The sequence below is a fragment of the Nomascus leucogenys genome, chromosome 9 (assembly GCF_006542625.1).
Source record: "Nomascus leucogenys isolate Asia chromosome 9, Asia_NLE_v1, whole genome shotgun sequence".
NCBI lineage: Eukaryota > Metazoa > Chordata > Mammalia > Primates > Hylobatidae > Nomascus > Nomascus leucogenys.
Genome location: NC_044389.1, coordinates 92,961,354 through 92,984,483, shown reverse-complemented (window position 1 = coordinate 92,984,483; position 23,130 = coordinate 92,961,354). Strand labels below are relative to the sequence as shown.

At 44.6% G+C, this 23,130-nt stretch overlaps 2 protein-coding genes across 4 annotated transcripts; both read left to right on the top strand.

The window, feature by feature from the left end:
* Nucleotides 1–576: 576 nt before the first annotated feature.
* On the top strand, nucleotides 577–4,544 carry COMMD3 (COMM domain containing 3). The gene is made up of 8 exons (XM_030819214.1): nucleotides 577–794; nucleotides 2,126–2,237; nucleotides 2,356–2,419; nucleotides 2,524–2,558; nucleotides 2,893–2,953; nucleotides 3,045–3,101; nucleotides 3,198–3,257; nucleotides 4,177–4,544. Exons 1-8 carry the CDS (start codon nucleotides 656–658, stop codon nucleotides 4,234–4,236), a joined length of 588 nt encoding a protein of 195 aa, XP_030675074.1. The 5' UTR covers nucleotides 577–655; the 3' UTR covers nucleotides 4,237–4,544.
* A 794-nt stretch (nucleotides 4,545–5,338) lies between these two features.
* On the top strand, nucleotides 5,339–15,736 carry BMI1 (BMI1 proto-oncogene, polycomb ring finger). 3 transcript variants are annotated; one of them, XM_030819211.1, is made up of 10 exons: nucleotides 5,339–5,939; nucleotides 10,664–10,794; nucleotides 11,129–11,225; nucleotides 11,832–11,887; nucleotides 11,980–12,030; nucleotides 12,188–12,296; nucleotides 12,373–12,418; nucleotides 12,840–12,938; nucleotides 13,289–13,369; nucleotides 13,454–15,736. In XM_030819211.1, exons 2-10 carry the CDS (start codon nucleotides 10,683–10,685, stop codon nucleotides 13,781–13,783), a joined length of 981 nt encoding a protein of 326 aa, XP_030675071.1. In that variant the 5' UTR covers nucleotides 5,339–5,939; nucleotides 10,664–10,682; the 3' UTR covers nucleotides 13,784–15,736. The 3 variants fall into 3 exon arrangements, with proteins under 3 accessions (XP_030675071.1, XP_030675073.1, XP_030675072.1); XM_030819213.1 differs by lacking the exon at nucleotides 5,339–5,939 and adding an exon at nucleotides 6,360–6,418 and having other exon boundaries at nucleotides 13,454–14,018; XM_030819212.1 differs by lacking the exon at nucleotides 5,339–5,939 and adding an exon at nucleotides 9,889–9,961 and having other exon boundaries at nucleotides 13,454–14,018.
* The last annotated feature ends 7,394 nt before the right edge of the window (nucleotides 15,737–23,130 follow it).

The following is a 23,130-nucleotide window of genomic DNA, read 5'->3' as shown; positions in this document are numbered from 1 at the left end:
TGTATGAGTGCATGTGTACACACCCCCGATGCAGGAAGGACTCTACTGCCGTATTCCAGAAATGACAAAGAAAAAGTAAAAATAAGCAAGAATCACATAATTAGATGTCTTACAGTCTCATAAAAGGGCAGTGCTGCAAGGTTAAGCTGGTGAGCTAAAAAACAAACAAGACAAACAAAAAACCACAAACACAAACAAAATCCAGTCGCCTGAGATCGGAGCTCCCCGCAGGATTTGCGCAGAGCGAGGAGCGGGGAGGACGCCGTTTGCGGGAGGCGGGGGCCGGGATCCCGACACCGTCCGCTGTCTCCCCGGGGTCTCTCAGGGAACCGAGCTGGTGACCGTCCGAGGTAAGCGCCGAGCCAAGGAGAAAGCGCCGAGCGCGTCCACAAAGCGCCCGAGGCCGCCCTTCTCGCCAAGGCTCGGCAGCTCCAGCGGCCTGCGCTGGACAAGGAAGAGCTGGACGGAAACGGTGGGAGGCGATAGGCGGCGGCTGGGGGCGCGGGACCCGCGCGCGGGCGCGGAGGCGGGCGGGGAGGTCCCGCAGCCCGCGCCGCCGCCAGCCGCCCCGAGCCGCGTGCGCGCGCGGCCGCATCAGCTGAACGCGCGGCGCGTGTCACGTGGTGTGCGTGTCGAAGGTCACGGCGCGCTCACAATGGAGCTCTCAGAGTCTGTGCAGAAAGGCTTCCAGATGCTGGCGGATCCCGGCTCCTTCGACTCCAACGCCTTCACGCTTCTCCTCCGGGCGGCATTCCAGAGTCTGCTGGACGCCCAGGCGGACGAGGCCGTGTTAGGTAAGCCGCTCGGCTCGGCTCGGAGCTGGATCCGCCGGGGTGGAGGGGCGCTCGAAGAGGAGCCGGCGGAGCGAGAAGGGGAAAGCCCCGGGAAGAGGAAGTCTCCGGGCTTTGCCCTTCGCTCCGGACGGAGTGTTGGGGACGTGGCTTTGCCAGGACTCGGAGCAGACTCTGAGCATTGTTTTGGCCCCACTTGGCACCTGCATAGAGCCAACTCCACATTCCTGGCCCGGTTTCCCTCCCAGTCTCTTTGTTCTTTTGTAAAGCCGGTGTTCAAGTCTTGTTTGTGGCCTAAACATCTAAGGTGTTTAGCCTTGTCTGAGGCTGCGGCTGTTTTGACAGTTGGACTTCATCTGGGGAGCTCCCTGCAATTCAAGCTTCTAGGGCTAGGCTAGCAAAGGTTTAAAAGGGTCTGTTTCCGAAGTAATTACTAGGTCAGATAGTGTTGACATTTGCCAACTTAGAGCATACCTCAAGTTACTGTGATCACTCCAGCGCTCTAGTTCAGCATGTTTTACACAGGTTCTACGCCTAGAACCTTAAACTATGATGCACAATACTTTGTTCCGCCCCAGTTACCAGGATGCGAGTGTCTTTTAAGCGATCCGGTCAGTGACTGCGGAGGTGCAGTGTCAGTATGGATTGAAGACATATTTTAAGAGAGATCGCTTTTAGATGATTTTCTTAAATATAAATATCCCAACAATTCAAATTTTCTTTTTCTGTAGTTTCATAAACTAAACACTTGTACAAAAAGTATGAAAGTGGAAGTTCTTTAAACGAAAATAGTAACCACCACCTGGGTTAATCTCAAAAAAAAAAAAAAAGATGACTGTCAAACCCTGAAAGTACTAATATAATTTTGAAATTTGTATCTTATATTCTGAACTCATGCCCTACCTTCTACCCCCCTGATGTATTGTTCATGGAGCCAGTTACCCTAAACTCATCATTTTTAGGATGGAAGTTTATTCTAAAATTGACACCATGTAAAATATTTATCTTGTTTTTCCTTTGAATTTACTCCAGTGTCAGAATGACCATTGCATTGTTATATTTTCTTTGGGGGCTATAATATTTTTTAATAGTAAAAATATTAAGGCAAAATAAGTTAATTGAAACTGGTAATAGTAGAGTTCTTGTGTTCTTTTTATTGTTTTTCACTTGACCTTGTTGCTCATCTCATTTACTTATAATTGACTGTCCTTATAGTTGAATTTTTTTTTTATTTTGTTAAAGGGTTTTTAAACCCAAATTAAAATATCCTTTTTAGGAACATGACTATAAAGAATTTATTATCATAGGCATCACTGGAAGTTAATTTATTTTAGATCATCCAGACTTGAAACATATCGACCCAGTGGTTTTAAAACATTGTCATGCAGCAGCTGCAACTTACATACTAGAGGCAGGAAAGCACCGAGCTGACAAGTCAACTCTAAGGTACAGGATTTATTTAAATATCCATTTATTTTCAAATACTACCTTAATGATTTCAATTTCAGTTTTAAAAATGGAGACAGAACTTTGGCTTTTTTTTTTCTTTCTTTCTTTCTTCTAGCACTTATCTAGAAGACTGTAAATTTGACAGAGAGCGAATAGAAGTGTTTTGCACGGAATATCAGGTTACTTACTTTAAAATTTTTAATTAACAGTACTATTTTTCTTTTACTCTGTTGTAAAGATCTGGTTTTTTTTTTTTCTTTCTTTCTTTCTTTTTCCTCTCCAGAATAATAAGAATTCCCTAGAAATCCTACTGGGAAGGTAGGTACTGTATAAGGTGTCAAGCTGAGGCACTTTTCACTTGCAGGTATGAATGGAGAGTGTTGGTGTGAAACAAGATCTTCGGGATCTTGACCCAAAGAAAAGGAGCCAAAGGGCATGTCAAACAATTGAAGTTAAGCTAATGTTTTTAAAGATAGTTTATTGAGATGATTTTCAAATGCTCTTTTACCGTTCAGAATTTAAAAATAAAGTTTAACAATGGTTTAAATTCAGAATGGATTAAAATGGAGTTGGGGGTGGAAAGTAGAGCCATTCTTAGTAAATATAAATAACTGAAAAGTTCTGAGGAGACTATGTACATTGCATCTTTCAGTATAGGCAGATCTCTCCCTCATATAATGGATGTTTCTTGGCGCTTGGAATATCAGATAAAGGTAAAGTTTAAGAAACTTCTCTGGGGGGGATTTAGGGAACGTCTTAAAACCTAGAGTTTAAGGCTGTTACGTGTTTGTTGTGTTATTTTAGACCAATCAACTTCATAAGATGTACAGACCTGCATATTTGGTGACCTTAAGTGTACAGGTATTTATAGATAAGTCTTATCCAATAGTGAAATTTATAATTTCATTGATTTAAATAAACAGCGTTTTTTGTTGTGTGTTTTTTTTCCTGCCCTAGAACACTGATTCCCCATCCTATCCAGAGATTAGTTTTAGTTGCAGCATGGAACAATTACAGGTACAGTATTAGGATCTATAAATATGCCTGTCTTTTTATAAATGTTTACTTGAGAGTTATACTCTTGGAAAGTTCAAAAGAAAATTAATCTAACCATTTGTCAGCAGATAACGAAGATTGGTTAAGGATTTAATGGGAAAGGGGTATCAAAAGTAGTATTTTAAGATAGGCTTCACTTGAAATTAAGATGTTATTAATAGAGAATTGGTCTGTATTTGCTGTTCTTGCGGATTAAAATAAACTTCTGTAGTGTTTAGTGTAAATTTCTTCTATTCATGATGAGTTTGATCCAATAAGATAAAGCAAAATTAAGAGCATGGCTTTGAAAATGTCTTTGCTTTCAGAAATTGTAAACTGTCAAAACTGGATTTTGAAACAGTGTTTTTTAATGACTTTTTATAAAGGGGGAAGTATACATAACATTCTAAAACTGTTTATATTGCCCATTTAAGACGGGAAATTCAAAACTACATTGATTAGTGGATATGACAACGAATTTATTTCATAGCTTTTAAAAAATGAAGATCATTACTGGAAATTTAGGTGAAATTGAATTTTTCAAAGGCATCTTCTGTAGAGTCGTTTTAATGTAACCATGAATCAAACTTTCAACTTTCAGAAAATGTGTATACAGCATCTTTGTTAGATAACTTGAGAAAATTCAGATGTATCTGGGCGGTTAAGGATCCAGTTAGAAATCATGTTTCAGTGTGAGGGCAAATAACTGTTTTGAACATGAGGTATTTCTGAGGAAACGCTTCTTTTGCCCGATAGTAGTTTGTCAAAGGTTAAAATCTTGTTGAATTTTAAACTTGTTTGGAAGGTGTGTCCTGACTTTTTTTCTTGCATCTTTCTTGAGCTTGGATACTTCTTTCCATGTTTTATCCTAAAAACGTGGTATTGTATACACGTCTTTTAGGACTTGGTGGGGAAACTTAAAGATGCTTCGAAAAGCCTGGAAAGAGCAACTCAGTTGTAACTTGGTGAAGTTAACGATCCGCCCGAGTGCAGAGGAAAACCAGAAACGCCTTGCCTTCAGCTGAACCACCGTTTGTGCGAGCTGGATGTCCTTTTCAGTAGAAAAGAATTTTCCTTTTGAATTTATACCATTCATCAATTTTGACACTTTAGAAACGTGTGAAAGGGTTAAGAGGGAAAGATACTGCCCAAGTATTTGAATCGTTTAGTAGTAACTGTCCATTTATCCTATTTTGATCTTTTTCAAGTCTAATGAAAGGAAGTAGACAGTATTACACCCTGAATAAATAAGGTGGTGTTTTCCACAAAGACTGATGATATTTTGTTTGGATCTGAGTTCGTGTGTTAATTATTACTTTGTGTGAAGCTAGATAGTAGTGTGAACTTTTAACGATAGCCTTTTCTCAGGATTGAAGTTAAACACGGAGGAAACGACGCGATCTCCTGGGTCTCTCGCAGACCCCTGCTTCGGGGCTCCAGGGGCGGGCGCGGGCGGCCGCCCGGCCCGTTACCTGCGCCCGAGGGCTCGCCCAGAGCCCGACCCTCGGCCGCCGGGTCCCGGCCCAGCGCGGAGCCCCTGCCCGGCGCCAGCCGTCGCCCGCGCGCGCCCCGCCTCGGCCGCCCGCGGGCGGGGAAAAGGCCGGCGCGGCCGCGGGCTGGCGGGCAGGGGCGGGCGCTGTTGTTTCCGCGAGCCCAACTCGGGCGCAGGTTCCGCGCCGCGGCGCCGGAGCCTGGGCCGCAGCCCGCGGGGCCGGCCGGGGGGCGGCGGCCGGGGGACGTATGCGCCCCGGGAGGAGGCGGGCGGGCGGGAGAAAGAAAGAACGGGGGGGCGGGGTGGGCTGCGCGGCGTGCGGGGCCGGAGCGGCGGCCGCGCGGAGCAGGGCGGCGCGTGTGGCGCTGTGGAGAAATGTCTCCGCCGCCGCGGCGCGGGGCGAGGGAGGGGGCCGGGCGCGCGGCGCAGAGGGGAGGGGGCGGCCACGGGCCTGACTACACCGACACTAATTCCCAGGCCGCCCTTAAGGAATGAGGGGAGCACGTGACCCGCTGGGGGGGCGGCGGGGGGAGGGGGCGGGCGGACTCCGAGCCATTTTGGAGCCGGTGTCAGTTTCCACTCTGCCTTCAGCGGTGCATTTTTTTCCACTCTCCCCTCCCCCTCCTCCCCTCCCCCCGCTCGCACGCACACACACGGCGCCCCCCGCCCGCTCGCCTCCCCCACAGCAACTATGAAATAATCGTAGAATGAGAGGCAGAGATCGGGGCGAGACAATGGGGATGTGGGCGCGGGAGCCCCGCTCCGGCTTAGCAGCACCTCCCAGCCCCGCAGAATAAAACCGATCGCGCCCCCTCCGCGCGCGCCCTCCCCCGAGTGCGGAGCGGGAGGAGGCGGCGGCGGCCGAGGAGGAGGAGGAGGAGGAGGCCCCGGAGGAGGAGGCGTTGGAGGTCGAGGCGGAGGCGGAGGAGGAGGAGGCCGAGGCGCCGGAGGAGGCCGAGGCGCCGGAGCAGGAGGAGGCCGGCCGGAGGCGGCATGAGACGAGCGCGGCGGCCGCGGCTGCTCGGGGCCGCGCTGGTTGCCCATTGACAGCGGCGTCTGCAGCTCGCTTCAAGATGGCCGCTTGGCTCGCATTCATTTTATGCTGAACGACTTTTAACTTTCATTGTCTTTTCCGCTCGCTTCGATCGCCTCGCGCCGGCTGCTCTTTCCGGGTACGTAGGAGGCGAGGCGCCCCCGGGACGGGGCTGGGGGCCGGCGGGGGCCGCGCGGGGCTCGGGGCGGCCGCGGGTGGAAGGGGAGCCCCCCCCGCGCTCCGGCCGCGCCGCCGGGAGGGCGCTGACAGCGTGGGCGCCCGGCCCCGCGCCCCGCGCCGCCCGCCCCGCGCCCGCCGGCCCCGCGCGCCGCCCGCCCCGCGCCCGCGAGCGCGCGCCCGCCGCCGCCCGCCGACTCCCGCGGCGCCGGGACCGACCCGCAGCCCGCGCCGCGCCGCGCCGCCGTCGCCAGCAGGGCTCGGCGCCGCTCCAGCCGCCGCCGCCCGCTCAGCCCCGGCGCGCCGCGCGCGGCCCCACGTTTTAGTTCCCCGCTCCCCCGGGCGCCCCTCCGCACCCTCGCGACGCACATGGCCCCCGAGAGGAGCACTGGTATTTGCAGCCTCGGCGGCTCTCCCGGCCGCAGCGCCCTTTGTTGAGAGGTAGATTTGGATGAAACGGGGACGGGTTCCTGAAATCGGGAGCTGCTTGGGTCAAGTGGCTTCCCTCCTCTCCCGAAGAAAGGGCTCTGGAGGGGCTCCAGCAGCCAGAGAACACCCCCATTTTATAGGGACGGGTTGCGTAGGGGGCGGCCATCCCGCCAAGGTGGGTGTTAGGCTGGAGAGAGCCCCGACAAAAATGTTATTAACTTAAGTTGGGGGGACACTTGTGTGAGATTGGATGGCTGGTAAGATGGCGGTTCCCAGTTGTTTCCAAGGTCTCCTGCATTTGTGTTTAAAATGCTAAAGTTTTCAAGGTGGTGTGTGTTGGGAGTCTTGGATAAGTGCTCTAAACATCACTTGGGAGGTGCTCCCTGGGAAGTGGGCATTTCAAATTTGGAGCTTTTTGTGGAGTGAAGATGGTGACTGGACGTTAGCTTTGCTGGAGGCTTCCTTTCTCACTACTACTTTTTCACCTTTTTCTTTTTTCCCCTTTTGGAGACTGCAACTTTTCTCTCGACTTCTACTAAGGGATGCACTCAGCATCATGACTCCAGTCCACTACCTTTTACAGGTTTTGCTAAATGTCTGCATAGGTCATTTGGCAAAGGGATGCTTTAGAAGGGAGCACTAAAAAGTTGATTGCATATGTTTACGCAGTCACTTGGGCTTGACAGTGATATGGCATGATCTTTTTTCCCAGAGATTTACAGTTAATAATTGGAAGTAAACAAGTAGAGAGACTTTGATCATTACCAATTGCAATAAAAGGATTTAGTGGGCTTAGTGGTCACGGTTCAATATATGAAAGAGAAGCATGTATTAACCCCTTCTCTTAATGTGGGCAAAATTCCGAGCGTATTTATCCAAATGGAAGTGTAGGTTGGTGGTGTGTACAACGTTATGAGTAGTTCAACCTATATTTTATAGGAACCTTAACTCCCATGTTCTGGAAACACATTATAGGCTACAGTAAGCAGTTGATACTTAAGGATGCAAATTATTGACAGTATATAACAAGTTATGAGACTCTATATGTTAACATTTGAGTTTTAAGTAGACCGATCAGAAATCCCTGGGGTTGATTTTATGAACAAAATTATAATTTTTTAGATTTGAGTTAATTCCATACATCTACCCCAAAGTGTAGTTAGAAGTGTTTGAAATAACCTACTTGTGAGTCTTATGCCTAGTAAAAGTATCTTTAAAGCCATATACAAGTCATTGTGTATGCATGTATACACATAAAGCTTTTGTAAGAAAATTAAGCATTTAATTGTACATGATAAATCCATTAATACTCTATCACTAACTTCTTGGATGTATCTTAAGTGTGCAGATAGGCTTTCTCCCCAGGAGTCAAATTAACCCCAACTTTACCCATGCTTATGTTGGGCTGTGAACCCCAACTGGGGCTATGGAGTTCATTTGCATTTCTTAGATTGCAGTAGGCAAGCTGATGGTTAACATAAGAACTTGCTTCTGTTTTCCTTCATTTTGACATTCCTGGTGTTAGGCCTCCACCTAAAAACTGACAGCCCCAATTGAGTGTGTTACAATGGCAAGTTTTAACGGTTGAGTATTTTTATCGTAGTATGTTTGATGCATTTTTGTTTGCTTAACTGGCAGTTTCTGGGTTGGAACCTGGAAGGTTTTCACTTCTGAGGTGGAAGAGATTGTTTCTCAAATCTTATCAAGCATGTCAAACACTTTGGAAGTCTTCATTAGGTTGCCACTACTTTCAAAGGGCATAAAAACATAAAGAACTGATTTTTATATAAGTAACAGTGGTATTTGTTAGCATTATAAATGGTCACAGGATTGTGGCCAAATTCTTCTGAACTGAGGTGGAGGAATTGTGTGAATTAAGACAAGATGAATTTGAAAGACTTTTGGTCAAGTACATGTGACTTAAATGCTCAAAGCCAACCGGTAGATAACCCTCCACTGAGGTTTGATTGTTCTCCTTGTTAATACTTGTGTTTGTGTGGTGTTGGTTTTCTGCAAGGTAGAGGAGAAATAAAGGCAGCTATTTTTATTGGAGCCTCTTTATGAACTTCGTGATCGGTGGTTTTTTAGTGCAGTATGCTTTCACAGGCAAACAGAAATATCACCTTGCTATCTTTCTAGGAAAGATCCTATGGTTTCACAAGGAGAATTTTGAATTTTCTTTAAGCACCAAGAAGGCTGTTCTTTAATTTACCAAGTATAATTTGATTTAAATATTGCTACTCTTTAGGGTCATTGCTCGACCTACAACTCCTCTGTGCCCCGCTTAGATTTATGTTAACATGTTGACAATATTCTCCAAAACAAGTAATCCAGAGATAACTGAGGAGTCACACAAGAAGTTTTCTGGTAGAGGTCGCCAGTTGCCACTGTGGTCACTTTCATAAGAGAGGCTTTGTTTTGTTTTTTACCATTTTCTAGAGGTTAGCTCTTAATTTCAGCCATTGAGCTGTGTTGATTGGTGTTTCCCTTTACTGCATTAATACACCTTAGGAATTAAAACCGCAGGTACATCTTACTGCAAGTTTCAAAAGGTTCTGGATTTCCATTCAAGGAAGATTTGAGAATGCACTTCAGTGAGGTCTGAAAGCTTAGTCTTATATCAGGTTCTGAAATGAATGAAGGAGGGGGGTTGAAGTTTATTTTTTAAGAATGCTACACGAAGTAATTGACTTCCCTGACTGTCGGCTGGTGTATGGTTGCTGACAGTTCCCCATTGTGACTTTCCTGTAATAGAGGTATCTGTTGGGAATATCATTTCATCGTATGGGGGGTTTTACATTTGTTTTTCTCTCCTGTCGCTGCTCTGGGTTGACAAGCTGTTGATTTAGCGTTGGAAATGGGCTGGTCACATGGTTCTGTACATATTGTCACTATCGTACCGATTAAAGTACTTTTTCTTGCCCCCAGCATAGTTTGTTCAAATAAAACACTGGGCTTTGCCCTCTCCTCCTCTTGTAAAACAGATTTCAGTCTTCAGCCTTTCCAAAACTTTGTATCGCTCATTTAATCTACAGGAGAGCGTCACATTAGAGAAGGAAGTTTTAAAGAGGTTCGGTTCAATAAACATCTCTGCAATTTGAGCCCTGACGGTTTCGGGCTAAGTGCACAGTTGGCAATTCTCAAAAAAATCCCTTCGTGAAATTTCTGACCCAGTGATTGCAGACAGGACAGACCGAGAGAGTCGAGATCTGAAACCAGCTCTGCGCACCAAGTCGACGTGGAAAGAGGCCCCCGGAGTGTCCGAAATGGCCGGGAGTGCGGTTTGCATTTTCCTTTCGCGGGCGCTGCCGCAGGCTCCGGGGTCCCCGCCGCCCCGGACTTGGTCACCAGTCCCCGCTCCCCAGCGCCCTGGCCTCGTGGGGCTGCCCCGCCCCCCCCGGCGTCGCCGCACCCACCCCGCCCCCGCGCCGGCCCCGCCCCCGCGGCACGCCGCCCCTCCCCCGCCCGCCCGCCGTCCCGCATGCCCGCCGAGGCTCGGGGCTCGGGCCGGGCTCCGCGCGGAGTTGCAGAGGTGGCCGGATGCCAAGTGTAAGTGTAAGTTGCTATGGAAACCCCGACCGAGGCGAGTTCCGAATCCGGAGCGAGACGGAGCCCCGGGCGCCGCCGGATCCGCCCCTCGCATCCCGGCCCCCGGGCGTCCGCCGCGCTCAGGCCCCGGCCCAGGCCGACTGGAGGTGCTCCTCCTGCGGCCCCAGCACCCGGCTCCGGAAATGCCAGGGATGCAGGGAGGGCAGAATTGTTTTCCCTGCGCGTCGCGTAAAAACGTGCCAGGTTCTGCTTGCTGGAACCGTCTAAAGCAACCGGAACCCCAGATTTTCGCTTGCAGATTCTTGAGGAAGTTTTATAATAAATTCGGAGACCTGGAACAATCCCTAGTGGTTGGTAAATATCCGCGAGGATTGTGTGGCGTCTGCAGCAGCCTTGGGGCTGCTGGGCTGGAGGACAAATGGAAGAAAGAGACCCTAATGCGCTCAGCTCCCAGCCCCCACCCTAGACTTTCTTCTTCCTACAGGAATGATCTGAGAGACCAGAAGTAATGTTAGTTGGATCCTTTTGCATCAGTTTGGTAGAACTGATTCCGATCTGATGAGTAAATTCCTTCTGTAGAAACGTTGGGACAGCCCAGCTGTACAATGTTAAATGAGTTTTATAAATTCAGTGTTTCAGGGTTTGTGATTTCTAGATGATCTCCATTCTTGTTCTGTGAATTATGGCCATTATTTCTGTGTCTTGCAGGATTTTTTATCAAGCAGAAATGCATCGAACAACGAGAATCAAGATCACTGAGCTAAATCCCCACCTGATGTGTGTGCTTTGTGGAGGTTACTTCATTGATGCCACAACCATAATAGAATGTCTACATTCCTGTTAGTACCGAGCTTTAGCTCTCTTTTGTATCATGTGTATTTCACAGTTTGACCTGGAATTTGAAAACTATTAATGCTTCCTGCAATCTGTGGGAATGTTGGTACAAAGTGGTGAAGTCATTTTCTTTTCTTGCATTTAATGACTTTTTGTTAATATGTATTGATTGTATTACAAGCATGCAATGTATGTGTTCTCAGGATACGAATTAGTTTATTTAGTTGGAAATGCCTTTCAGCATTTACCATCTTGTTTCTACTAGTTCTGGGTTTCTAACACCAATGCTTTATCCACTCATTCCTAAACATAAAAAAACTTTACATGTTCTACTTCTAGTCTGTAAAACGTGTATTGTTCGTTACCTGGAGACCAGCAAGTATTGTCCTATTTGTGATGTCCAAGTTCACAAAACCAGACCACTACTGAATATAAGGTAGGAAACTGTTTAAATTCCTTGTTTGTAATTATTATTGGAGTTGTATAATTTACTGAAGGCTACCCTCTTTATTTCTTCACAGAAAATTTACTCTTGAATACGTAACTAATATGTGTGTGCTTTGTGGAGGGTGGCCGTTTAATTTCTTGCCATATTAATGGTGACCAAGTTTAGACAAAGTTTAGTAGTATTAAAGTGATTTTAAGATTTTTTTTTCCTAACTGTCCTTTAAAAACTGAGTTATTTCACCTTTTTTGCATTGCTTTATGGACTTCATGACAGGCAAGAATAAATATTTGAAAGGGCTTCCATTCTTCTTTATTCTCTATTCATATGAGCTAATTTAGTAACTTGAAAGGCACACTTCTCTTGACTGAGCAAATGTGAAGAATTTATTAGTGAATATAAAATACTTTTCTACTGATTTAAAAAGTGCTATATACAGACAACTTTTATTCTCATAGATTTTATCTTACCAATATAGTTATAGACAGCATCACAATCAAGTAAAATATTGTAGCACAAAAAAAGACTAGAAACTTATGAACACTTTTAGTTCTTGCCATCTTAATTCGTAGTTTTCTATTTTTAATTATTTTTCAGGTCAGATAAAACTCTCCAAGATATTGTATACAAATTAGTTCCAGGGCTTTTCAAAAGTGAGTAACTTGCTTAGAAAATGAATTTAAAGAGATTATTCATTAGTTCTTTGTGTTATGCCAAATGTTTACATCTTTTTTTCCCCATTCAGATGAAATGAAGAGAAGAAGGGATTTTTATGCAGCTCATCCTTCTGCTGATGGTAAACCTTTTAGGGGAGGGAAGACATTTTATTTGGGGGGAGAGCTTATCTAGGAATTAAAATGTATTAAAATTGACTTTACCACTTCCATTCTCTTATATATAAAATTTATTAGGCATCTAATTTTTAAAAATTACATTTCACTGTATCGTTATAGCTGCAAATGGCTCTAATGAAGATAGAGGAGAGGTTGCAGATGAAGATAAGAGAATTATAACTGATGATGAGATAATAAGCTTATCCATTGAATTCTTTGACCAGAACAGGTAAAATCTTTAGGCAATCTATTTTATGCTAATGTTTTTATTAGATTGTTTCACTCATAAATTTTCTTTTTCTTAGATTGGATCGGAAAGTAAACAAAGACAAAGAGAAATCTAAGGAGGAGGTATGTTTCATGTTAAAAAAACATATAGAAGAAACATTGTTTGGATTCCAGATTTTGTCAGGGATTGTGTTGCCCTTTAGAATATTCGGCTGTTAAATAGAAGAAAATGGTCATGTTTAATGTTTAAGAAAGGTCTACATGTGATATTTAATAATTAGAATTTATTTTATATATGATTGTTAGTCTTACAAAATATTTTCAGTAGTTCACAGTTAATACTTTGGTGTGCTTGAAGCTTATTATATTAGGAATCTGTTCATTTAGTATTTGTAATGATAGTAAACTCAAAGTGTAATTAGTTGAGGTTGGTCACCTCCAATTTTGTTTGATACTAGTTTCTTTTATATTCAAGCAATCAAATTGAAACTTTCTTCATATCTTAAAGTAACTGAGAAAGTTACTTTTCTAAATGTACTTTTAGGTGAATGATAAAAGATACTTACGATGCCCAGCAGCAATGACTGTGATGCACTTAAGAAAGTTTCTCAGAAGTAAAATGGACATACCTAATACTTTCCAGGTATCTACTTTTATATTCTTCTTGCATTTTATATAGATTTTACAATTTTAATTACATTTTTCACTTTGGATTTTGAACCCAAAAAAGCAATAGAAAAAAAATTTAAAGTTAGTGCCAAAGTTGAAATTTATCTTAAAACATTTGATATACATTCTCTTTTATGCTATGAAAACAAATCCCTTAACACTCTCTAGAAATAATTTTTTCCTCATTTGAAGTTTCAGGAGTCTTTCTTTGTTAAAATGTTTGGAGAATATGTTTTTTAAAGCATTTTTGGATTATATTTAAATGACAAAAAATGTAGATTTACCTTTGTTCTTTTGTTACTTAATAAAAATATTTTTCACTAGATTGATGTCATGTATGAGGAGGAACCTTTAAAGGATTATTATACACTAATGGATATTGCCTACATTTATACCTGGAGAAGGGTAAGTAGCATATCTGTTGTTAGATTATGATGGTAAACTATATTTAAAGAATTAAGAGTAATTTTTTTCCTTTTAACTTTGTAGAATGGTCCACTTCCATTGAAATACAGAGTTCGACCTACTTGTAAAAGAATGAAGATCAGTCACCAGAGAGATGGACTGACAAATGCTGGAGAACTGGAAAGTGACTCTGGGAGTGACAAGGCCAACAGCCCAGCAGGAGGTATTCCCTCCACCTCTTCTTGTTTGCCTAGCCCCAGTACTCCAGTGCAGTCTCCTCATCCACAGTTTCCTCACATTTCCAGTACTATGAATGGAACCAGCAACAGCCCCAGCGGTAACCACCAATCTTCTTTTGCCAATAGACCTCGAAAATCATCAGTAAATGGGTCATCAGCAACTTCTTCTGGTTGATACCTGAGACTGTTAAGGAAAAAAATTTTAAACCCCTGATTTATATAGATATCTTCATGCCATTACAGCTTTATAGATGCTAATACATGTGACTATCGTCCAATTTGCTTTCTTTTGTAGTGACATTAAATTTGGCTATAAAAGATGGACTACCTGTGATACTCCTATGGACGTTAATTGAAAAGAAAGATTGTTCTAAAGAATTGGTTTCTTGGAAAGCAGGCAAGACTTTTTCTCTGTGTTAGGAAAGATGGGAAATGGTTTCTGTAACCATTGTTTGGATTTGGAAATACTCTGCAGTGGACATAAGCATTGGGCCATAGTTTGTTAATCTCAACTAACGCCTACATTACATTCTCCTTGATTGTTCTTGTTATTATGCTGTTTTGTGAACCTGTAGAAAACAAGTGCTTTTTATCTTGAAATTCAACCAACGGAAAGAATATGCATAGAATAATGCATTCTATGTAGCCATGTCACTGTGAATAACGATTTCTTGCATATTTAGCCATTTTGATTCCTGTTTGATTTATACTCCTCTGTTGCTACGCAAAACCGATCAAAGAAAAGTGAACTTCAGTTTTACAATCTGTATGCCTAAAAGCGGGTACTACCGTTTATTTTACTGACTTGTTTAAATGATTCGCTTTTGTAAGAATCAGATGGCATTATGCTTGTTGTACAATGCCATATTGGTATATGACATAACAGGAAACAGTATTGTATGATATATTTATAAATGCTATAAAGAAATATTGTGTTTCATGCATTCAGAAATGATTGTTAAAATTCTCCCAACTGGTTCGACCTTTGCAAGATACCCATAACCTATGTTGAGCCTTGCTTACCAGCAAAGAATATTTTTAATGTGGATATCTAATTCTAAAGTCTGTTCCATTAGAAGCAATTGGCACATCTTTCTATACTTTATATACTTTTCTTTATATACTTTTCTCCAATAATACATGTTTACTTTAAAAATTGTTGCAGTAAAGAAAAACCTTTAACTGAGAAATATGGAAATAGCGTGTTAATTTTCCATTGGCTATGATGGAATTAATATTGTATTTTAAAAATGCATATTGATCACTGTAATTCTAAAACAATTTTTTAAATAAACCAGCAGGTTGCTGAAAGAAGGCATTTTATCTAAAGTTATTTTAATAGGTGGTATAGCAGTAATTTCAAATTTAAGATTTGCTTTTACAATTAACAATGGAATATGCCTTCTCTGCTATGTCTGGAAATAGAAGCTATTTATTATGAGCTTCTACAGGTATTTTTAAATAGAGCAAGCATGTTGAATTTAAAATATGAATAACCCCACCCAACAATTTTCAGTTTGTTTTTTGCTTTGGTCGAACTTGGTGTGTGTTTATCACCCATCAGTTATTTGTGAGGGTGTTTATTCTATATGAATATTGTTTCATGTTTGTATGGGAAAATTGTAGCTAAACATTTCATTGTCCCCAGTCTGCAAAAGAAGCACAATTCTATTGCTTTGTCTTGCTTATAGTCATTAAATCATTACTTTTACATATATTGCTGTTACTTCTGCTTTCTTTAAAGATATAGTAAAGGATGTTTTATGAAGTCACAAGATACATATATTTTTATTTTGACCTAAATTTGTACAGTCCCATTGTAAGTGTTGTTTCTAATTATAGATGTAAAATGAAATTTCATTTGTAATTGGAAAAAATCCAATAAAAAGGATATTCATTTAGAAAATAGCTAAGATCTTTAATAAAAATTTGATATGAAAAGCACAATGTGAAGAAGTTTTGGAAACCCTATAGAGGATTACAACAGGTAAACGTTAAAGAGAATACATTGCTGTCTTAAAGTGATGTGGCTAAGAAGTACGTGCTTTGTTGTAGAATTGCTTGAAAGCCCGTTGAACGATGTATCTGTTTATTTACAGTCTTTGAAGTAAAAGTTACCAATGTTTGCCAATTTTGGTGAATTTAACTCATTTTCTAGGCTTAAGTTTTTCATGATGTTTAAGACAAAAGTTAATGGAAGTGTCAAGTGATATTTTTACCTTGGATGATCATTTGTATAAAGAATGAAAAAATATTTTTAAAAGGCTAAAAACTTAAAATGCTAGTGGACTGTCATTTGACTTACATAAAACCAAGTTATAAGATCAACATGGAATTCAAACTTTACATCTCAACCTCTTTATGATGGATTTATTTTTGAAATTGCTTATTAATCAGATACTGCAGTTATGGCTTACTTGGCACTAACCATACCTGAAAATGTTTCCATTGATTTGAAAAATGATTTTTTTCTCCTCAATTAGAAAATGGCATAAGCTTAAAACCATATTTCAGCCAAAATTTTTTCTATTAATGAAAGATTATAATGTTTTGTATTCTTAAGCAGCTATTACAGTTTGACAATTAAGATTAAAAACCTTTGCTAAATTACCATGTTAGAAATTTTCAACCTTATGAAAACCCGTATCAAAAGCTGCTAACTTTGTAACTTCTAGTAGTCAAAGCAGGGTACAGGAAAAGTCAGCTTTAAGTTTGACTTTTGCTTCTGAAAATATTCTAGAACACAAAGTTAGTGCTAACAAAATATTTCAGAGAAAATGCCTAAATTGATTTTACAGATTTTTAGCTTAAATGCAAAGAGAAAAATGAGGCTGGTTGCTGTTGTGTAAATAGTCATCTATCTTGCTTTACACATGCCTACCATTTTACAAGTACTTTTTGCTTTTAAAATTGCCGGCCGTTAATTGCACTGCATTGAAAAAACAACTGCCCTTCAGTTGTCTTAACCTGCCAACCATATTGCTATTTCCATATCCATACGTGATAATATTTGGACCTCTGGAGGGAAAATGCAACAGGCAGAGTAAGCTGGTAGGAACTTTCCTTCATCCTTTCCTCTTTTCCGAATATTTTGAAGGTGCAGTTAATTTGTGAAGTCTTGTTACACTCATTGTATGGGCCTATTAAGGTTTTGTTATGAAAACAATAGGAATTTAAGTACCCATGTGAAATGTGCCTTGCATTGACCAACACGAAAGGAGGACGTTTGGTATTTTAAAATAGTTTATTTTATGGTATCTTTTGAGGAGATAGGATTTACTTTTAGAAACAATCTACGCATGGAATCCAGTCTCAAAATCCTGGGGTGAAGCAATTGTTAATTTTTCCATTTCTCTTTGTATTTTAAAGGTTTGATAAATGTTTTAGGTCTTTTTCTTCCTAATACACAAGGAATGATAGTTGGAAATTCTGATTTAGTTTAGTACTTAGTTGGAATGGAGGCTCCATACGATTTTTTAAATACTTTGGCTGTTTTCCCCACACAGTCTTCATTGCATTTTATCCAAAACAAAAAGGTCTTGATCAAATTATATGAAAAACGACTAGACATCATTTTGGATCTGTGCTGCATCTAACTGTATACTAATCAAAACCTTTCAAAAACCGTCTGTGCCTTTAAGACACTAATTTGGTGCAAAGATCACTGAACCCAGCTCCAACTTAAAGCTCTTGACATACATCATTTCACTTGAGGATGTTTCTTCATGTACAAAATGAACACTAACACAGGTGATAATTTCTAAGGTTGCTCTAAAAAAATTCTGACTCCTCAAAAAAAAAAAAAAAAGCCCTCGAACTAAATTAGGACCACAGACTTCAGAGCGACGAGACGAGTTCTTTACAAGGAATAGGAGATATCCATATATTCCAGCCTTGCAGCGAATCAGATTTGCAAGTACCCACCGCGAAGACCTTGAGCCAGCCGATCTCCCTGCAAATCTCAAGATCGCCCAGCTGTGATTATGAAAGTCTCCGAAAATGTTTACACAGTTGAGTGTTTCCTGTTTCCGCAGTTAATTTTTTTTAACGTTTTTTTCTTCTTTTGGTTCTTGAAACGGATTTCCTTTATTTGCACCAGTTTCTTTTTCTTAGTGTGCAATTTCTAGAGGTATCACATGAAGAACTTCACTGTCAACTCTGTCTTCATCAAGTCGACGACATCAGAAGTCATGTCATATTTATCACTGGAAAGGCTCCTCTGTAGGACTCTTGTGAGAAGTGTTCTGGAGAAGTTCAAGTGGAAAACTCATTCGGAAGTCGCTTTAGCCCTCCAAATAAATAGTAAGCGCTCAATAAAAACTTCCAACAAAGGAGTTAGAACTACTCTCACTCTTCTGCCCCTAGCCTTTAAAAATGTCCCTTCCGAGACTATCCGAAGTCACTTTCATAAATAGCAGGTGTTGTTCCCTACACTTCAGTAAAATGCTACTTCTTGCTCTGATTGTCGGGTCATCATGGAATGCAAACTTCACCGTGGACGTGATTTCAACGTTGGTGCGGATTTGGAGATGTCCAATTCTCTGTCCTAAATTAGCCAGAACTCAAGTTGAGACAAGAGACTTGGGAGGCTGCAGATCCGGGTGATAGGGAAGCGCGTCGGAAAGTGGGATGCCAGGAACGGGATGGTGGCCGAGACCCACACCGAGGTTAGTGCAGGTGGAGAAGTCGGTCCAGGAGCCCAAGTCACAGGTCCGAAGTCCTCAGGAGCGGAAGATCTTCCAACTAAGCCGGAGAGCGGGGCGCACCGCACGGCGTGGAGCATAAAGCCTGGGCGAGGGTGATTAGGGTGGGAAACTCCACTGCTTTCCAAAAAAACAGGTTTCTTAGGTTCTAGTGCCCGGTGGAAAGGGCACAGTACACCGGCCTGGAGGAAATCACCTGACTTCTCCTTTGGTAAAGGCCCCCCTTACCAGCGCTGCCTCTCTGGTAAGGGGGGCCTTTACCAAAAGACAGCTTAAAGAAGAAACAGCCTCTCTCTTTTTCCTTATTTTCTAATTAGCATCTCACAGAGGAGTGGAAAGAGCTACAGCCCAGTCCCCGGCTTGCAACTGCGCCACCCCAGTTCGGCCCTGCTGGGCGCGCGAGCCAAGGCCGCCGGGCACCGGGAGGCCATTTTGCGCGTGCGCTGCTCGCCTCGCGCTGCCCTCGGCCCTGCGGACTCGGATCCCGCCAAATTTGAAAGCGAGATTGTCAGGCCCTGAGGGCCTTGAGGGGCGGGGGAACGACGTCGCTCTCCAAAGTTGGACCCCGTGGCGAGCGGCGGCGACAGCCGGGTGCGCGCCGCCTCCCGAGGTGCTCCCTCTTCCCGCCGAAGCCCTCCACAGCGGCAGGCCGAGGCGCAGCGACGGGTCCCTGTCCCCCGAGCTCAGCGCGGGCGGGAAAACGACCTGCACCCGGGGACGCAGCGGCTTCGCGGGCAGAGCCTACGGGAGCGCGCCCTACCAGGAGCCAGGACCGATAATCGCCTTTCTTTGTCCTCCTCCCTCTTCGAGTCCAATCAATGCCCTTTCTCCTTCAGGAGCGAGGTGTCCTTGGAGTTTGGGGTTTTGTTGGATGATTTTAAATAAAATTATTAAGTTATAAAGTGGACGCCCTGAAGGTTCCCGAAGGTGACTTCATGTCTGTGACTGGAAAGGCCTAGAGGAGAGGGTCCTCCCGCTGGGCTCGTTTAATAGAAAGAACGCGCTCGAATCCCCTGGGAAAGAGCCTTGACCGGGTGACAGGGCTGAGGAGGGGTGGCTGCGCGGCGGGAATCTCAAGATCTGGGCAAAGGCTCGCGTCTCCGGACGCGAAGGCGACGCCAAAATGGGTCCCCGGACAAAGCGACCCTGGGAGTGCCGGCGCCCCCGGCCGGGCAGAGGAGCGGGTGGGCCGAGGCTGGGACATCGCCTCCGAAAGCTGCCGGGACGCGGCGGCTTCCTGCAGAGCCCGAGCCTGCCGGATCCCCAGAGCACAGAAGCTTCTCGGACACGGGAGCTCCCCGTGCGCCCTAAAACCGGGAGAGGAAGGGACGACTTGGGGAAAGGGATTGGGGAAACAGCGGAGAAGTGAAAGCGGCCTAAAATGGGCGACGGCGGGCGAGTCCTCTTTTATCAATGCAGCAGGCTGCCGGAGCCGCCATTTGGTGGCGGATCTCGGTAGTTCAGTAGCACGTTGTGCTGAACGTCACAACTGGCTTGTCTACGTGGCATCGTCATTTCTTAACCGCGGTTTTACGAAATGCAAATTTCCCCCTGGCCTTCCTCCTCCGCGGGCGTCGACCCCCCCTCGGCGCTCCGGGTGGACGGCTCCGGGGCGCGGCTCGTCCCTCGGGTGGTGCAGCCCCCGCGGCCCAAGACCCGGGGAGAGCCGGGGGTACTTTCTGCGAGGCGCCTTCCCCCGGCTTCTGCCCGCGCCAAAGCCTGGTGGAATCCAGCGCAGCCCTGAAGGCGCGCTTGGCACCCCGATTTTTCGAGACTAGGACGACTCTGAGCCAGCAGCTTTCCTCTCCCTCTCGGGGAGAATCTCATTTCCTTGGGGTGGTGAGGGTGACGGGCATTGTCTTTTGGCCCCGCGTGTCCCTTCCCCGGTCTCCCGCCTCACCCCTCTCCGAGGTGAGGAGGGGAAACGGCGAGCTCAGGCCTGGCGGGAAGGAACCAACCCGACGAGAGGCGGCTCCGCGGGGAGGGTCGGTTGGGATCCCGCCGTAGCGCCTCCTGCTCTGCCCGGTACCCCCCAGGGTCGGGGAATGCCAGTCATTTCTGTTGAGTGCTAGCAGGGCCGGTGTCACCACCTCGGGTGGTCGAGGCTTCGAGGTTTTCATGAAAAGCCCCCGAAGCGTGAGGCGCCCGCCCAGTGGAGAACAAAGGGCCGAGGGGCGAAGGCGAGGCGAGGCAGCGCGCGCGGCTCCCTTGGCTCGACCTAGCTGGGAGTCGGCGGCGCGGGCAGGGCTCACTCCCGGCCTAGAAACGGGATCCCGCCGCCCCCGCCCCGCAGGCGACCGCAGGGATCCCATTCTTGGAGCCCAAGCTGCCATGTTGCCTTCGCGGAGGGCGCCAGTCACTTGACGCTTCCGAGACAGCGAGGCCCCCAACCCGAGAGCCCTTCGGCCGTCTTTGCCGCACAGCTGCGGTCAAAGCCCGGAGGGACTGCGGGACGCGGGCGGGAGCGAGAGCCCTGTGGGCGGCCAAGCCGGCGCGGCCGCGGCGCTGCAGCCGCTTCCCTTGCCACCTTCGTTCCAGGGGCTGCGGGGCTGCGCGCTCGGCAGAGGCTCGGTTGCCAGTAGCAACCACACGACGGCGATTTGCAGCCAGGGCCGCCGCCGCAGCCGCTGGTACCTCTGCCTCCTCCTACACCTCGGGCTCGAGCATTTGAAACCCTGGGGGTTGCCTTCGGTGACATCTCTCGCCCCCACCTCCCGTCCTCAGTCTCCAAAATCCTCAGCTCTGCTCAAAAGCCAGCGCCCCCGGCTGGGCCCTGCCCCCACCGCAGACAATAGGGGCGGCCGGGAGCGCACAGGGCGGCGCGCGCCGCGAGCAGCGGGCACCTGAGCCCCCCAAATCCGGGCGCATCGCTGAGTCTCAGCCCCAGGTGCCCTCTTCGCGGAGTTGATCAGCAATTCTTTTTCAGTGGCCAATTAGAAAGCTTTTCTTGACATCAGAAATAAGGGTGGTGCCAAAGAAAGAAGTCAAACGCCCACTCCCTTTCTAATAACATCGACACAAAGAAGAGCTCATGGTTGCGTCTGCGCTTGGTAACAGTGGCTTTCCTCTGGGTTAGAGCCACAGGCACAAGCACCCGCTGCTATCTTTCTTCTTCGCCTACCATGAATATTTTGCATGAAATCCAGAATGTAACCATTTGCGTTGGCTTAACTGTTGCATCTGGATACTAGTTATTTATCAGTGGATGGAACACTTTTTTTTTTTTTCATTTCATTGGATGATCCGCATCAACCCTTGGCAGTGTGGACTGCGTGGTTTGAAACATAAAGAAAACGACTGGCATTAACCCTTGAGGGATCTACTTTTTCTGTGGCTCTAGGACACCAATTTAACTTTTTTTAAACAAGAGAAATCTTGTTAATGTTTTAAGCAGGTTTTATTGAAGAAAAGTCCTTAAAGTATCCGGCTAAGTCTTTTATTTAGCTACTAGGATAACTCGGGAAATATGTGCATTGCCAAATTTCTTCGCTCTTAACAGTTGTCCCGGCTTTCTTAGCTGAGTGGTCTTAATGGGTTAAAATTTCTTGTAAATCACAAATGTGCTGAAATTTCCAAGTTTAAAGCTCCCTGAGGATAAGCACCTGCCTTACTCATCTTTGTAAGCTCCAGAGTCCTTTGAACATAACAAATATTTGTCGGACTTCCAGGGAATTTCAGAAGTTTCAACAACTCTTATTAGGAAAAAAACCTAACTTACTGATAACTAGCACAAAGCTTGGATATCTTTAATGAACTCAATGAAAAGCTAAACAATTTCCAAGCTGGTAGCATTATCAGATATTCTCATTCATGAATATTTAACTTAATTATATTTCAAATGCCATAGATTGTATGTTAAAATATCTGACAGATGTTTTCAGGATTCTAAGGAGAATGACAAATTGTACATAAGAACTTGAAACTGCTAATTTCTCATCTAGTGTCTAAAAATTTGGTTAAATAGCCACAAGTAAGGTGCAACTTTAAAGTGCTTTCATACTTCCTGATAGCACAGACATGGCATTAACTGTCTTTACAGCTGGACAGGAATGCTTAAGGATCTAGCGTTAGATATTGCAAATCTACTAAGACAAGGTACCTTGAAATATCCTCTTTAATTTAAATAAGCTTTAAAGCATACTGAAAATAGTATGTCTCAATCAAAAGTGATGGTAAACTCAAATTAATGCCTCCTGAAATGACTCTTAGGTATATTATTAAAAGAGGTTCACCTTTAAGCTTCACAAAATATCAAGTTCATTAAATAAGACAGTTTACCTAAAAGAAGAAAGCACTGCTTGGTTCCTAGAGGGAGCATAACGACCTGTAGCTTGCCAAACCACCCCCATCAGCACCTTAAAAATAGGAAAGCAAGGCTTTAGTGAAAAGTTCCTTTCTACGGTCTTTCAAGAAAGAAAAGCTCCAACAACTTGCTTTGGACCAAGTTAAAGAGATTATCTCCCTTTTTCATTACGACTGTCTTTCAATGAATTGAAGGATAAGATCAAAGTGCATTCATATTCATGTGAATTATCGCTATTGACTTGAATAATGATGGATTTCATTGTTTTATTTAAACTGAAACCAGGAACGCTGCTGCTTTTGAGGCTACACCCCTAAGGCTGTAGAATTTCTTCTCTGAGGACTCAAAAGCCAAGCAATTAGGTCTGACAACCACGTCATTTCCATAATGTACTTCCGTACAGAGGACTTTTTATTGGAATCGGTTACATTTCTATAGAATCTTATTACCACTCAATTTTTGACTTCTTTCCAACCTTCTCAACAAAACTCCTAAGTTCTCCTACACTTCCAAAAA